The sequence below is a fragment of the Trichoderma citrinoviride genome (assembly GCF_003025115.1).
Source record: "Trichoderma citrinoviride strain TUCIM 6016 unplaced genomic scaffold BBK36scaffold_5, whole genome shotgun sequence".
In the NCBI taxonomy this organism is placed as follows: Eukaryota; Fungi; Ascomycota; class Sordariomycetes; order Hypocreales; family Hypocreaceae; genus Trichoderma; species Trichoderma citrinoviride.
Genome location: NW_020194713.1, coordinates 322,094 through 339,544, shown reverse-complemented (window position 1 = coordinate 339,544; position 17,451 = coordinate 322,094). Strand labels below are relative to the sequence as shown.

At 38.8% G+C, this 17,451-nt stretch overlaps 1 protein-coding gene across 1 annotated transcript; it reads right to left on the bottom strand.

Annotated features, from left to right (window-relative positions):
• Positions 1 to 8,677: 8,677 nt before the first annotated feature.
• Positions 8,678 to 15,886, bottom strand: BBK36DRAFT_1158161 (hypothetical protein; the record flags this gene model as incomplete). Its single annotated transcript, XM_024894081.1, has 3 exons — positions 8,678 to 8,688; positions 10,154 to 15,693; positions 15,876 to 15,886. 3 exons carry the CDS (start codon positions 15,884 to 15,886, stop codon positions 8,678 to 8,680), a joined length of 5,562 nt encoding a protein of 1,853 aa, XP_024750641.1.
• Positions 15,887 to 17,451: the final 1,565 nt, after the last annotated feature.

Here is a 17,451-nt window from a genome sequence, read left to right as displayed (position 1 = left end):
TAAGTGCTTAAACTAAAATTTAACTTAAACCTATTAGACTAACTTGCTTAAACCTTTTAAAAGAACCTAAAGCTTAGTAACCCTAACCCTCTAGCTTTAACTAACTTAAGCTTAAAATCTAAAAGTGACCTAGAATTAAAGTAAAAGCTAGACTTAGTAATTATAAATAACCTATTAGTTATTAAATTTATATATACTATAAATATAACTCCCTTTAATAATATATATCCTATTTTTAAATAGCTTAACTATTTAAAGATATCTCTAAAGGATAGCACTACTATATCCTTAAGCTATATAATTTGCTATATTAATATAAATCTAGTAAGTATAGCAGCTAAGTTTATAAACTCTACTAACTTCCTGCAGACTATAAGCGCTAAGGCCTTAAAAAGAACTGCTTTATTTAAAGATTTAAAAACCTTTTATAATATATTAAAGAAGAGGTTCTTTACCTTAATGCATATACTAGATTTTAATACTATACTAGATAGACTATTAGAGCAAAAGCTAAAAGAACCTTTAAAGGTATACCTTACTTATGCTTATATAGCCTTAAGGAAGGCTAAAGGCAAAGACTATTTATTATTAAAGACTTAATTAACTTAAGCTAAGGACTATTACTTAAGAGACTTTATTAAGTAAACTGTTATAAGACTAAGGGATAAGAGCCTGTAAAAGGAAGCTATTAACTAATCTGCTATATTTATTAATAGTATAAAAGCACTTACTATTACTATAAATATAGCCTAAGCTATAATTAAGGCTTATAAAGACCTAGAAAAGATAGCATTTAAAAAGGCAAGGATAAAAGCCTATAAATAAATTATTTAAAAAAGGTTTAGTAAAGACCTTAACTAAATACTAGTAAAAGAGTTTAAATTCTATTCTATAATATTAACTACTTTATAAAGACTAGGAATTATCCCTAGCTATATAAGCAGTCTTACCCTTAGCTTCTTAGCAGCCCTTAAATATAGGTTTTAATAAGCTCCTTACTAACCTTTATAAATATAAAGTGCCCCTCTATTTATAGCTTTAACTTAGGCTAGACTAAGCTAACTACTAGCTCTTTATATCCCTCTGCATTCTTATACCCTACTGCCTCCCTCCCCTAAGCCTTATAGTTAAGGCTAACTATTTTAAAAGCTATTTTAAAAGCCTTTAATAAGGTTTAATAACTAAGTTTAAAATCAGGGGAACTTAAGGAAAGGATACCTTAAGCCTGCTCTTTAATAAAATAACTAACAGCTACCTTTATAATTAGACTTAATAAATATATATATTAGCAGTTAAGTGGCTATGCTTAGTAAGGGAAAGCCAGTTTACTTTAACTATAGAGTTATTAAGCACTATACTAGCAGATATACAGTCCCTCTAAAAGAGCAACTATAGCTATAAGAGAAAGCCTACCTTAAATCTATAGCCTATACTATAACTAGAAGAGGTTTTATTATAAAAGTTAGTAAAGTAAATATATATATAGCTAATATATATTTTAATAAGTTTACTAAGCAGAAAGCTGCCTTAAAGAGCAGACCTCTTAAGGCAGATAGAGCTTAATAAGGAAGTAGCATAACTAGGCTAAGTATAGCTTTTTAGTTAATAACCCTTTATTATCCTTAAAACCTTTAAGAGTTTAAAGAAGTGCTAGTAAGGTCTAGATTAGCTAGAGTAAGCGCTAATATAAAAGCTATAATACTTTTAAAAGCACTAGCTTACTAACTAAAAGAAGTAATAAAGATTAATATTAAACTAAATATATTAAAAATCCTAGAAATTATTATATTAGCCGCTAGTATAAAACCTACTATAAAGAAGAGAAAGGCAGAAGGCAGACTAATTATAGTAAAAGAGGATATTAATAAAAGAGATATAAAATCTTAGACTTTTAAAAGATAGCCTGCATTTACCTATTTAAAAAAGCATCTTAAACTTATATAAATTATAGGCTAAGAAGGTAAAAAGGACTTTAACTTTAAAGAGCTAGTGTCTAAGTTCTAGGCTAACCTCTCCCTCTTAAAGTTATAATAACTAAGTTTAAAAAGGACTAGATAGTTTAAAAGACTTATTAAATAAAAGACCTTTAAGTTATTATATAAGGGAAAAGGTAAAGCAGTAGTAAGAGCTTAATTAGCATTTTTAAGGCTAGATATATATAATACTATGCTTTTAAGAAATAAGAATTTTTCCCCTAAATTATTCTAAATTAATATAATATTCTAAATATCTAAAGTCTTTAAAATAAAGTATACCTTACTTAAAGACACTACCTAAGCTAACTAAGGTTCTAAAGCTAGCTTTATCTTAAAGGACTTTATTATATATAATAAGATACCTACTTTAGAACTATCTTTAATTAGATTTACTAGGCTAATTATATTAAATGCAGATAGGCATTATACTAAGGTGTCTTAATTTATTATTCTAGACTTATAATATAAAAGAATACGCTAAGAGGTATAAGTAATAGTAAGGCCTACTTCTGCAGAAGAGCTTAAAGATATAACGCTGCTGCTTAAACTACTATAGCTATATAATATAAAAGCTATATTTAATATTAAAGAGGGAACCCTTTAAATTAAAGTAGCATTTAAGGGAGAGAAATAAAAGACTATTTAAGGCCTTATCTTAATGTTTATAAAAAGGCAGAAGATTATACTTATACTAAACTTGCCTAAAGCCGCTAAGTAATATATAGAATAAGACTTTAGAAGTAAGTTAAAGGGCTCTTTTAGTAAAGGTTTTAATTTTAATAATAAGAATAATAACTAAGGAAACTAGATTTACTACTTTAACCTTAGCAAGTTTATAAAAGGCCTATTATAAGAGAAAGGGATAAGATAAAGAAAGCCTACCCTCCTAATACCCCTTTTTCTTACTTTTAAACAGACCCTTTATTATTCTTTACAGGACATGCTCCTTAATTAATAATAAATGTAAATACTTATACAGACTTTAAAGACATGCAGATAGTCTATTCCTATTATATAGTATATAAGGCACCCTTAATATAAGATAGTTAGGTAAATAATAATAAAGATAAGCTAGGTTTTAATCCCTTTACTCTAGGCCTAAGTAATAACTCCCTTATTAACTTTAATAAATATAAGCTTTTATAACTTAATACTAATAATTAGCTAGGACCCTAGGCTCCTTTAAGCACTTATAAAGTTCTATTCCTTATAGATTAAAAGGTAATAAAAAGAGTGCAGGATAATAAGACTGATTTAAATATTATAAGTTCCTGGTTTTAGTAAACCTAGATTAAAATAAGCCCTTAGGTGTATAACTATATAAAAAAAAAGGTAGCTTAAACATTCTAGTTATATAAAGATTTATAAGGAGATTCTATAATAGACATACCCTTTATAAACCTCTTTACCTATAAACTAAGGTTAAAGAAGGGAATAAAGCTATAAAAAGGATTATTAAAAAAGAGGTAAAGTAAGTTAAAGTAATACTAGCTAAACAGGCTTATCTAAGAAAGACTAAAAGAAGGCTAGTTTAAACCTATATTTACTGCTAATAAAAAGCTATTTACTTAAAACACTAAATCTATATTAATTACTAAGGCCGGTTATAAAAACAACTTATAGGCAGAGAAGCGCCTAACTATTAACTATTCCTATATAGTAAAGGACCTCCCTACTACTTATATCCTATTATTAGCTAACCTGCATAATTAACTAGTAGATTTATAAATAAGATTATACTATAAATTTAATCTTAAATATATATACTAGTCTATCCTTATAAATAAGAGCTTAAGGCATATACTAGTATTTAGCGTATTAGGTTTCTTATAACTATAAGCTATAAGGATGCTATAAGGAACCTAATTAGCCTCCTTTTCTTAAATAAAGGGAATAAGAATAGGCCTAGGACCTATACTAAAACCCTTCTTAAAGCCCTTATTAACCTATTTTAATAACCTAGATAGCATAAGCCTAATTAAGCCTTATATAGATAATCTATTTAAAAAGTTTTATAACTTTAAGATAAAGGAATAGCCCTTTATTTAAGATCACTTACTCCTTAAACTCTTATAAGCCCTTTAAAAACTAAGCTTTAAGAAAATAGAGATTAAAATAATAGAAATTATAGCTATAGGATAAGTTTATAAGGTAAGAGGAAAGATAGCTATTTTACTTAAGAGAGCTAAGAAGCTAAAGAACTTTCCTATTCTAGTTAACTAGACAGGAGTAAGGAGTTTTATAAGCGCCTTAAGACCTTATTAATAATAAATACCTAACTGCTTTAAGATTATAAGGCTACTAAACTATTTAATAGAGGATATTTTATAAAAATAGAAATTTATAAAAGCAGCTGCCTTTATTATCCTAAAAGAGAAGGCTGCTATAGCTATAAAGTAAAATAGGTATTACTTTAACCTGCCTTCCTAGTTATATTCTAATGCTAGTAAATATAAGGCAGGATATATAATTATATAAATAAAAGATAAAGTAAAGTTTATAATCCTCTATAACTCCTTTTTATTTATAAAGATATAAAGAAACTATAGCACTTATAAAAAGGAACTATATATAATCCTAGAATTTAGCTATAAGTATAGCCATTTTTTTAAAGCTAAAGAACTATTTATTATCTTTACTAATTATAAACCTTTAATATAGTTTCTAACCTCTAGTAATTATAAAAGAGTCTATGCTTAATAAGTAAGTAAGATAAGGATACTAAATATAGTTATTAAATATATTAAAGGAAAGAGAAATAAAGCCGCTAACACTTTATCTTAAATAATATTTCTATTAAACTACTGTATTAAGATATCTGCCCTAAAGGACTTAAAGGAGATAAATAAAAAAGGAATCTAGACCTAAAAGGATAATAAGAATAAGTATAAGGAGTTATTAAAGAAATTCCCTGCCCTAGCTATACTAAAAGTTCCTACTACTATATTAAACAGCTATATAGCTTTATTAAAGGCTGCCTAGCAGTAAATAGATAATAAAGATGCTTAAGCTCTTTATATTACTTTAGAGATAGTTATAGTAAATGCATTTATCTCTTACCTAAAGATAGGAAATCTAGGCCTAGGCCTTTCTAGATTAATACCTTAAGACTAGGAAAATAAGGAATAGTATGCTAAAGTAGTAAAGTTCTTAAAATTTAGCCTAGATAATAAAATAAGCTAATATAATATAAGGTAAATTAGTAAGAAGTTTAAAAACTATTCCCTCTTTTATAAATAACTATAGTATAAGGGGAAAGCTAAATAGTTAAAATACCTATTTAAAGGTAAGGTCGCTACTGCTTTAAAGGAAGCTTATAATAAGGCCGGCTACTTTAAACTAAAGGCTATAAGGCAAATGCTAGCTAAAGATATATAATAGCCTATAATACTAAAAGATATAGTAGACTATATTACTAAATGCATAATATATATAAAATATATACCTAATAATCTTAAAGCACTTAACCTGCTTATATATATAAACTAACCTTTTTAGCTTATAAGGATTAACTATATAAGACCTTTTTTACTAAGCGCTATAAGATATATCTATCTACTAGTTATTATAAATTACTTTTTAAAATATATATAGATTATTCTTTATTAAACTATATATACTACTAAAGCTATTAATAAAGTTATAAAATAGCTAAGGGATATTACTATTTTACTAATAGTGTTTTATTTAGATCTAGGATTAATATTTATATTAATAGAGTTTAAGGATAGCATATCTTATTAATAAATCCTAGTAGTTAATATACCTTTTAAGTCTTATAAAAGCATAGGAAAGGTAGAAGTTATTAATAAGATCGCTTAGACTATAATAAAGAAGTCAGGAGCTTAATTAAAGAACTAGGATAAAGGCCTAAAAAAGGTAGCTAAAGCTATAAATAATAGACTTATTAAGACACTAAGGTATATACCTTATAAAATTCTTTATAATATAAAGTTATAAAGACCTTTAAGAAATACTAGGTCCTCTTAAAGCTTAATAATATTAAAAGCCGCTTTAAAAAAGGGAGAGGGGATCCTTAAAAAGCAGCAGTATATAGACGCAGTGTTAAGGCGCTTAGCCTATATAATAAAGATTTATAAAGATATATAAAGAGTAGACTAGGCAAAGGCTATTAAGGCAAGCTACTATTTAAAAGACTATAAGGACTATTAGATAGGCAACCTAGTAATATTAATGCAGAAAGGTAAGCTAGCTAAGCTTAAAAATCGCTAAAGAGGACTATTTAAGATTAAGAATAAAGTAGGAAGGGCTTTTTATACCTTATATAATATAAATTAGTTAAAGATAAAAGGAGTAAAGTCTTTAGAATTCTATAAAGACGCTTTAAAGATATTTAGGCTATAGACTAAGCACCTTTAGTTAAGCAGTAAGGTAGAATTCCTTATAAGGCAAACCCTTTAAAATCTAACTAAAAGGAGGAGGAGAGAATAATATTCTATATTAAAGATGTTTCTTAAAGTAAGTAATAGTTAAATATAATAGTAATACTAACCTTTAGTCTATAACCTTAAGATTATGCTTTAATTAAGTTTTAAGACTGTATATTTTTACCTTAACTATATTATTAACTGCCTTAGCGACTTTTTAACTATTATTACCTAAGCAGAGCTTACCTTTTAAAAACCCTTATACTATCCTTTTATATCTCTTTTCTTTCCTTTTTTACTTTAAAACTTAAACCTTTTTTTCTCTCTTTCTCTTTAAATCTTTACTGTTTCTTACCCTCCTTAACTCTACTGCCTTGCCTTATTATTAAAGCAACCTTTTTAATTCTATAAGCATAATTTAATAATAATAACCATTCTATAAGATTTAATAATAAAGGAGCTATTAAAGCATTAAATAGGCTTACTAGTGCTATAGCTTGCTAAAAAGGGCAAGAGATGCCTTACTATAAAAAGGGATAGTAAATAACTATTAAGGCTTAGTAAATTAGTTACTATACCTCTTAATTAAGATAAGGAAGACGCATATAAATATACTATAGCCTTTAAAAGATGCTTTATAGCTAATAGTAGTATTACTTTTACCTACCTGCCTGCTAGTATAATACTTTTATATTATATAAATAATAAATAGGCAAAATTAAAGTAAAAGGTTATGCTATAAGCTAACTTATAAAACAGCAAGCTTTATATAAAGGCTATGTATATAGGTTTTAGTTCTTTTATACTAAGACCTATATTTACTTACTAAAAATAGAATAAGAAACTAGGTTTAGAAGAATTCTCCTTTAAATAACTAGGCTTTAGAATATATTTACTATAATGCCTTTATAGGCAGAAAGTTATACCTTATATAAACCTTATATCTATCTTAAATATATAAGTCCTTTAAGGACTGCTAGCTAGAAGTGCTTTAAATAATCTATTACTAATATAGGCTAAAGTAAATAATGCTATAAATAATACCTAAAAGATATCTAATTATATTATAAAGGGTAAAGTACTAAAACCTATTATTATATAAATACTACTAAATATAAAAGGATCTTAAAAATCTAGACTTTAACTAATAAATATCTTAAAATAACTAGAATAATAGCAGGGAGTAATAAACTAAAAGGTACTAGATTTAGTGCTTAATATTTCCTTATTAATAAAAGGCTATAAAGAACTATCTAGATTTATTTATGCTGCTCTACTTATCTATTTATTCTTATATCCCTTAAAACTTAATAACCTCTTAAAGGATTTTATATAAAAAGCCTATTATAATCTACTACTACTTAATTACATATACCTAGCTATTTATTTATAAGCAGATATTAAAAACTCCCTTACCTAGCTAATTAAGCTATATATTTATTAATTTATAAAAGAATAAAGGTAAAAAAGGGTAAAGATAGAATTAGAGAAAGCTAATAAAAGAAAGGGGAAAAGCTAAAAGCTCTTTAATAAGACTAAGGATAAAGTTCTAGATATTAGCCTGGCTAAGTTCTTTATCTTATATAATTATTAAATTAAATAAATATACCTTATAGGACTAGTAAAATATATCTACTTATTATAATAAATGCATTAAGCTGCAGACCTAGATTTATTACTATTCTACGCTAAGGAAATCCCTTAAATTAATAAAAAGGCAGTAAAAATATTAATAAAGAGAATTATAGTATATAATAAGATTTATAAAAAAGCTCCTTAAATATCTACTCTATTTAGGATTATTATACTCCCCTTTAATATCCTTAAAGCAGAATTTCTAATATTATATAACCTAGTAAAATATAAAAAATCTAAAAAAGCAGAGATTATACTTATTAGTTTAAAAAACATCTTAACTATTAGCCTTCCTTTTTATAAATAACCTTCTATATTTACTCTAGGCGTTATAAAGGGTAATTACCTTTAAAAAAAGGTCTTATAGCCTATAAGAGTAATACTATAACTAGTTAATAAACCTACTATCTTATTAAAAACTATAAAAAGGGGTAGATTAAGCGCTTTATAAAAGACCTGCAAGGTTACTAGTAATAATATTATTCCTATCCTTATAAATTAATCTACTAAAAGGAATGCAGTTAAAGAGGATTTAGATAAGGAAGTAAAAAAAGCACTCTACATCTTTGCCTTTTATACTTTAGTTAACCTTAAAAAAATATAGCTACTAGCTACTTACTGCTAGTATATTTATTAACTATAGTAATATTATTACTAAATGTTTTTAATAAGAATTCTCTAGGTTATGCCTAGACACTAAGTAGTAATAAATAGTATAAGATAAATTACCTTTTTAAATATAAAATTGCCTTTTATTAAGCCCTCCTCCCTTATAGCTTAGTGCTAGGATAAAGGACTAGCCTTAGTCCTACCTTAATCTAATAACACTATTATAAAGGATGCTAAACTAAGAAAAAGCAGTAAGATTATAAAACTAGATAAGAAAGGTTTAGTAACCTATTAAGCATTAATTTAAGACTAGGAAAGGATAGACAGCCTTTATTATATAGCCTAGGATTATAGCCTTATTACTTTAAGGGAAATAAAGGTATACTAGCAGAATACTATTTATACCTTAATTTAATAGTATATAGCCTAAGAAAAGGAGGATAAAGAGCTAGTGTTTAAGATTATTAAAGACCTCCTAAACTTAAAGGAAATAAAAGCTAGAGATATAAAAGCCTAGCTATTTAAGGCTTTAGGTTAAATAATAAGGTTAGATATTATATATATACCTGCTAGCCTAAATATATAGACTAACTACTATATACTGCTTATAATAATAGTGCCTTAATAATATATAGCTATATAAGTAAACTTATTAATCTCCTAGGCTATAAAGGCTATTAGGTTTTAAGGCACTTACTGTATTATAGCTAATAAGGCAGTAAAATCTATAGCTAACTTAATATTAAAAGCTATAAAAAACCAGGCAGACTATACCTTAATAAGCTAGAAGATAATATTTAAATAAGAAAGCGATTTAGACTTAAGAGAGTTAAAGGACCTTATAAAGGAGGATAGAGATATACTATAAAAAAGGACTAATAGAAGCTAGGAGATAAAGACTTTACTAGTAGTAATATTTATAATAGCATTTTTTTATTTACTTCTTAAAATAACTAGAGGTTGCATTTTTCTCCTTACCCTAATTATAAAAGGGCATAACTACTGCAGCCTTAGGATATGGCTTTTAGTAAGATAAAGCCCTCCTTCCTAATTAGGTAGATAAACAGATAGTAATATTATTACCCCTCTTTTAAGTAGGATGTATAGCTTTTTCTTACTTTTACATATACTTATATGCATAATATAATCACATTATATTAATCTTTTTTCTCTGTTTTTGCTGCTGATCCTTAACCTAAGCCTCTTTTTACTATACATACATCCTAAAGGGGCAGCATGCAGGTTCGGTTTCAATGTTTAGGGAGAATCAAACCTAAGAAAAGATAAGCAAAATATAAAGCAATATCCGACCGCGCCCAGTAAGATTAACCATGTAGATTGTTTTCCTTTTCTGCTGCAGGTTTTCCGGGAATCCCCCCTTCCTAGACCGGAGGGTTCCCTTCCTCGAAAACCTCGAGAAACCAGACGCCATTCACCCTTCCCTTGTTCAAGCCATAGTCTTCATGAAATCCTCCAAGTCAAAGCTCTCTTCGTACTGCTTGTTATCCCACAACTCGCCCAAATCGTCCAGCCATGCCTTCTTACTCGGCTGCCGCAATACGTCCCCGGTCTCGAGATCAACCATGTCCTCCTCCCTCCCGTCGATGCCATTTTGCGGCTTGTCAGATATTAGGCTTGGTCCCGAGTCGCCCAAGTTGAACAAGTCGAGTATTTGGTCGGTATCCATTGTCGCCAAGCCGGCGTTCTGTTGGTTGACTACCGTAGACGCGACATCGATCTTGAACCGCTGAAGGCTGAGGATCTTCTCCTCCAACGTGCCGCGAGTGATGAGACGGTAAACGTTGACCACCTTCTTCTGGCCGATTCGGTGGGCGCGGTCCATGGCCTGCAGGTCCTTTTGCGGGTTCCAATCGTGCTCTACAAAGATGACAGTATCGGCACCCGTAAGATTGAGGCCAAGACCGCCGACGCTGGTGGTCAACAAAAGCACGTCGTACGAGGGGTCGCTGTTGAACTTGTTGACAATGTCCTGTCGCTTGTTCGCTTCAACCGATCCGTCCAGCCGCAGGTAGGAAACAGATGGCAGCATTTCCTTGAGCACCTTATTCTGAACCATGTCCAACATTTCTTTCATCTGGCAAAAGATGAGGGCACGGTGCGGCTTGATCGGCTGGTAGAGCGGGTCGTTGGAGTCGTCCTTGTCGTCACCGATGCCGCAATCAATCAGGAGGTCCTTGAGAGCAGTGAGCTTGGGGGCATGCACAGGATCCTCAATGCTTGTTCCCTGCTTCTGGAGAATCTTCTGCGTCTCGTTGTAGACGTCGCTTCCCTGCTTCATAACCATGGCGGGCGAGTTGCACAGCTTTCTCATGTATTGCAGAGCCTGGAAGATGTGCTGTTTGGCCTCCTTGTCGTCCCTGCCAGCTTCAGCCTGTATTTTCTTGCCTTGCTTCTTGGTGAAGTCCTCAAACAGCTTCTTCTGCAGGTCGCTGAGGTCGCAGTAGTAGTTTTGCAAAATCTTGGGCGGGAGGTCGTTGAGGACTTCTTCCTTGAGACGGCGGAGCAAGAATGGGAGGACCTGTTTGTGAAGCGCCTCGATGGCCAGGGCTCCGGCCTCCTGCTCTTTTGATGATGCCTTGCTGTATCGGCTGGCCGCGATGGGCTTCGCAAATCGGTCCAGGAACACCTTCTCGGCTCCGAGGAATCCAGGCATGAGGAAGTCGAATAAAGACCAGAGCTCCAACACATTGTTCTGGATCGGCGTACCCGTGAGGATAAGTCGGTGGTTGCTTGTCAGTCTCTTCACGGCCTGAGTAATCTTGGCCTTGGGATTCTTGATCAAGTGACCCTCGTCCAGCACAACGTAGTTCCAGCTGTGTTTCTCGAGCACATCCGAGTCGTTCCTCGTCACGTCATACGATGTAATAACGATGTCGGTATCGCCGAGTTTATCCTTCATGGCTTTACGCTCAGCTGGCGGCCCAACGTATGCAGTGACGCTGAGGAAAGGAGCATAAGTTTTGATCTCCTGCTGCCAGTGTCCCGACAGTGTCGGGGGGCATACAATTAGAGATGGCAGCCGTCTCACGTCGGGGGCCTGCGTTTTGGCGAACTCCTCTTGTCGTTGGTGATGATCACTAGCAACGATGCAGATGGTCTGCAGCGTCTTTCCGAGTCCCATGTCGTCGCAGAGAATGCCGTGGAGGTGGTACTTGTTGAGAAAATGCAGCCAGTTAACGCCTTCTTGCTGGTATGATCGAAGTTCCGCCTTGATTGCCACAGGGATCTGGAACGGCTCAACCTTCTTTGGATCGAGGAGCTGAGCAATAAACGTCCGTTCTCGATCCCGTCCCTTCAGCAGCTCTTCGGACAAGCCGGGGGGGTCGGGAATGCCGGCCTCCAGAGGGACCAGCTTGACAAGCGTGGCGAAAGACGTGGTAGCGATGAGACGAATCTCATTGTCAGAATCGCTCATTCGGCCAAGGACGGGCACAATCAGGAAGATGACGTATGGAAGAATCGCGTCTCCCATGACGGCAATGAGATGATAGATGGCCTCGATGACTCCCTGGCGGACCTTGAGGTCAAGCGGGTTGGAAATTGACGGTAGGACCTTTTCTACGAGCGCCGTCATTCCCTCCACCGTGATGACACTGCAGATGGTGGCCAGGCACTTGGCGGCCATGTAGCGGAAAACCGAGAGATCGGATTGCAGAGCCTTGATGACAAGAAGCATCATCTCCATGACAAACGGATGAAGGTCCTTGTGCAGGGTGGGCGTCATCGTCCGAATGAGCGACAAGGCGTCGACAATCTCCTGGCCAAACGTCTGCTCAGGGTCCCGAGCTTCCGCGGGCAGGTCCCCTGAAAAGGCCTTGACAAGGGCATCCCGCATGAAGCCCTGCAAGCTTGGCACGGCCTCGAACAAGGCTGCGCCGTAAGTCTTGGACAGTATCTCCAGAGCTTCCTTGGCTCCCCTGCGAGTGATTCGAGCGGCCTTGGCTTCCCTTGCCCACTTGGCGGCGTCTGGATGGTCGACACGATCCTCTTCCTTTTGCATGGAGAGGATGCAGTTGGTCTTGCTGGCGTGGACGGGGAACTCGGGAGTTTCTGCCACCTCGACGCAGGAGAACTTGACCAGGTTGGCAACCACTTTTTCTGCGGGATTACGCCTTCCCTTCTCCGTAAAGAGCTGCACAAGCTTTGCAATGGTTTCCGCCGAGCGGCTCTGAAGTAGATGGTTTTCTTCGGTCTTGATAGAATCCATAATGCTCTTGATGAGGGGGCTGGGCTTCTTCGGCAACAGCTTCATTGCGACCATGGCACAAGCAGCGCCTGCCTTGATCCGGACGTCGCGGGCCTCCTTGAATGCCTTGGCCTCCCGGATAGCCGATAATGTATCTTCCCGGGCCTCATCCAGCTGCTGGCCAGCGATCAACTTTTGACCGGGAGGCATAATCTTTCGCAACCTTTCGAAATCCTCGCCCACACACTTTTCAGCGGTGGCAATAGAAAAGGCACTGGGGCCGGCTTCGGCCTCACCCTGAACCACGACAGGAAGGGTAGGCAACTTGCTATGAGAGACCTTCCCATGGTCTCGGAACAGGTGAAGCAACTGTTGGCATTGACTCCTGGCTCTCTGGACAAATGTCACCAGGTCCCTGTAAGCCGAAGGCCGCTCTGACTCTACGATCCGCTGCAGGTGCTCCAGGTAGCGGGCGGGATCCTCGGCGTTTTGGCAGTTCCTCGCAAACTCGTCGATGACAAGACAGGCGGTCAGCTGCGTAGAGGAGAAAGCGGAGGTAAGGCCAGGAACAAGTAGGGCGTCGTAGTCATCGAGGTTCGCTGACGGCACCAAAGACATGATGAGGCCCATGGCTTTGGCAGCCGAGACTCTTGACCGAATCAGGATGTCTAGGCCAACCAGATCAACGTCGCCTTGCATCATGTGGCCGTCGACGTCGTGCGTCAAGTTGGCCGGGGTGACCTCCTCGACCTTGGTGGATTTCCGACGGCGCTTCACCGGCCTCTCAGCGCCCTCGGGCGAGGAAAGTCGCCTACCAGACGGTGCTGGGCCTGGGGCCGAGTAGGTGCCCCCCGATGGCTTCTGGAAAAGGCCGGCGTGCATGGGGATCGGATGCCGGGACACGCCAATCGGGTGCAGAGTCAGCTTCATCAAGGGGTCAATGTGAGGAGCGAATTCGTCGGCGAGGACGGCGGGATTCTTGGCCAATGAGCGGACCAAGGCAGCCCACAGCTCCAACGACATGTCAAGCGTTTCCTTATCCCGTTCAACAAGGACGTTCTGGAAGATGAGGCGGAGAATTCTGCCATTGAGCCAGCCCTGGGATGTCTCATCACCAAGGTTCGCGAAAGTCAAAAGAGCTTTCAGTACAGCAAGGCGGACAGAAGTGATGGTGTGTCGCAAAAACGGATAGAGGCGGGGAACCAGTAGAGTGAAGGATCGCTCTTCGTCTTCGGCAGCAGACGTCTTCATGGATTCGAGAACTTGGGGGAAGCTGCAGAGCGTAGCGAGAAGATCCATGATACGGCCTGTGCTGGCGCTCAAATCATCACCCAGGTTGGACAGGCTCTCCCACACGATGTTGGTGAGGCCATCGAGGGCTTGTGGCCGCATCGTGACGAATTCTTGTGCCATTGGTATCAAAGTGGCCGCACTGACAGAGCGAACGTCGTCGTCACGGTCCGCCAGGCCCTTCATTACCGCCTTGATGACTCCATCAATTATGTCTCCGTCCTGAAGCAAGAGGTCCTTTCTGACTGCAACGACGTATCTCAGCCCGATCATGCCGCCATGACAGACGGCCCAAATCGGTTGGTCAAGCTGAAAATCTTCATGCATGACCATTCGGTACAGGACTCTGTAGATGTCGTAGACGGAGCTAGGTGGCACATGCTTGAGGACGGCACCAAGAGTCTGGCCAATGGTCTCTCTGATTGGCGCAACGGACGTGTCAGAGCTGTAGTCGGTAAAGCGGTCCAGCATCAGGACGCAGCAGAGTCTGCAGGCAACATCGTTGAGCCATACGCGATTGAGCTCATTGTTTTCCTCGACTGACTTGCCCCGAACTCTGCCGGCGCCGCCGCCGTGGACTCGGAGGACCTCTCGCAGTCCCATGGCGGCTCCGTGTCGCGTTTCCCACGCAGAATCAAAGAGATCGACCTTGAGGAAGTCGCAGAGTCGCTCAAATGGCCACTCAGCGCCTTCTAGGGACTCCTCAGCTTCGAGCTCGGAGCCGATCGGCATGACCTGCCCTTTGAATTCACTGACGACTTTCGCGTCTTCGTCAATGTCGGCGGGACGATCGAGGTTGAAGTAGTCGTTCACTTTTCCGTTCTTCTTAGAGTCAGGCTCCATGGGAGAGTCGTCGCCGAATCCTTCGGATCCAGCAGTCGTCGTTCGTCGCAATGAGAGATCTCCGAAACCGCCTTTCCCCTGCGCTTTCATCGCCTCCTTCTTCCGTTTACGCTTCAAAACATTGAGCTGCCTCGAGCTCAGTTGAGACTCTTCCGTCGGTAGACCCTGGGACTGTGGGTTCTCGGATTTGATCATGCCGCCGCCATTAGGTGCATCAAGTGGTGTCTTTGGGACTCCATCTCCTACAATGATTTCTTCATCCTCAAATCTTCTCCCGAGTAAGCCCAACCGACCCAGAAGCGTTTTCTTCTGGTATGCTAGACGGGCTTGAGGGTCGAGGGAGGCAAGATTGTACTCGATGCCACCACCCCGTAGGAGCGGTCGTCCGAACTTGAGGATGTTGTCGACATCAAGCGTCTCGAACCTGAAGACGTCGTCATCGGAAAGAATGGAAGACGCCCTAGTATCCTCCTCTTTCTTGATTGTGCCGTTTTCGGGTGAGGTCTCTTCCTTTTTAGGCTCATTCGGCGCATCTCCCGCGTTGGGATCGTAGAGAGGGGCATTTTCTAGGATTTTACCAATCGCTTTGGCTGCCGTCTGTCTCGTCTCCCAGTCTTTGAAGCGGAGATACGGGATGACCCGTGAGAGGAGATTGAATAGCTCATCGGGGTGTTGCTTTTGCCAGTCGGCAAGCTGGTTGACAGCTGTGTCCCGAATGAGCCTTGTGCTCCCCGTCTCGAGGATGCTAAGGGAACTTGTTAGCTGCAAGAGGACGCGAAACTTGTGGTGTGTAACCTTGGGATTAATCCGAAGACTGGAGAACAAGAGGAGAGGGAGTACCTACGTAACTAATCGTTCAAGTCTGCCAACACCTACAGTTAGCTGCTGGCCATATTATCAAAGGGGATGAGTGAAGGCGGAACATACCTAGAGGCCATAGCGTCGTCGTGTATTGTCAAGGGAGTATGTAAAAGGTAGTTTGGGGCTCATGGCATAATCGGTTGAAGGCTCTGTTGAGTTGGTTAGCGCGCTCGCAGGACAATGTTTCGATCCTGAAGTGAGATGGGTGATGAGGCAAGAGTGAGATTCTGGCAGAGCGTGCAGGATCTGAGCTTAAATAGAGCTGTTGCTGCAGAGGGGGATAAAGAGTGCAGCTGGCTGCCAGTTCAGGCGGACCGCTTGACCGGATGTGCAGCGCGTCAGGCGCACGTGGAAGAGATGCTGTTGCCGGAGGTTTTGTGCATCAAGACTGGGGGAGGGAAGTGATGAAGAGAATGGAAGCAGCGTTCATCAGCTGCAGGACTGCGACAGGGCACCAAATTTCATAGGGATGCTGGTGAGGCGCATCCAGCGTGATGCAAGGCTCGGATTCGTCCATTTTCGGGGTGTTGGAAGGAAATATAGTCGTGCCATGGAAGATAGAATAATGACATGGAGTGCATCGAGGAAGAACAGCAGACGAATTGCAACAGAAGGCATGCTCTTCATGAAGTTGACGATGATGCTCGCATGAAGACGACGGATAAGATAAGGCGGGTGCTTGTACCAGGTACATTGTGATGTGCTAGGGCGACAGGGATGGGTGAAGTGAGATGGAAATGGCGTAATCAGACCAACAGGGTACCTGACCTCATCAAAACAACAGAGAGGACAGAAGAAAGGTAAAAGGTACTTGCCTGTGAGAGACAGCGCCGGTGTGCTCAGTGAGAGAGTCCAGGCGACGCAGTGAGATGCACCGAAAGGACAGCAGTGCAGCCAAACAGCTTGACAGCAGTGACTGGAAAAGCGACGTGATGCGACTGCGATGCGATCGTTAGCAAATGTTACGGCCTCAGCTGTGATGTACCAAAGCTGGCGTGGGTGCCTGTCAATTCAGGTACTGCAAAGAGCTCTCAGAGGTGGTGGTTCGTGCAGCTTCCAATGAGCGCATGCACTGCGCAACTGGATTTGGGGGGATCCGCTGGATATAACCAAACACGCCAATAACGGCGCGGGAAAGCACAGAGAGCGGGATGGGCGGTACCTGGAAAGACGCAGCCGGGGGTGCGAGGCACAAGGTACCTTAACTGCTGGCACCAGGTGCGTGAGGTACCAGACACTCAAGGTCAAATGCAGCAGTAGCCGTGCACTCAACTGACTGGGCTGTCAATCAATCAATGACCGAAGGACAGAGCACCAGTAAATGGACGGATCAGTCAGCGCGTGCAAGACAAGGCAAGGTCGGCTGGGATGCCTTGGTGACAAAACAGCAGGTATCAGCCGTGTTCAGCGGTGGCAGAGCCCGAGCAGCGCTGACACGTAGCAATGCAGCGCTGGCCAGTGAGTGGCGCCCGTCTGCCTGCGCTGCGGTTCGGGTTTGTGCTCTGGCGAGGGCGCGGGTTTGCTGGATGCGACTATGGTCGGGCAGGGCTGGACGGGGAGAATTGAGTGGAGGGCAGGCCGGGCTTTCTATATGTCTATGCCTGTATTTTTATACACGCTGCGCCGTCCCAGCGACCAACGG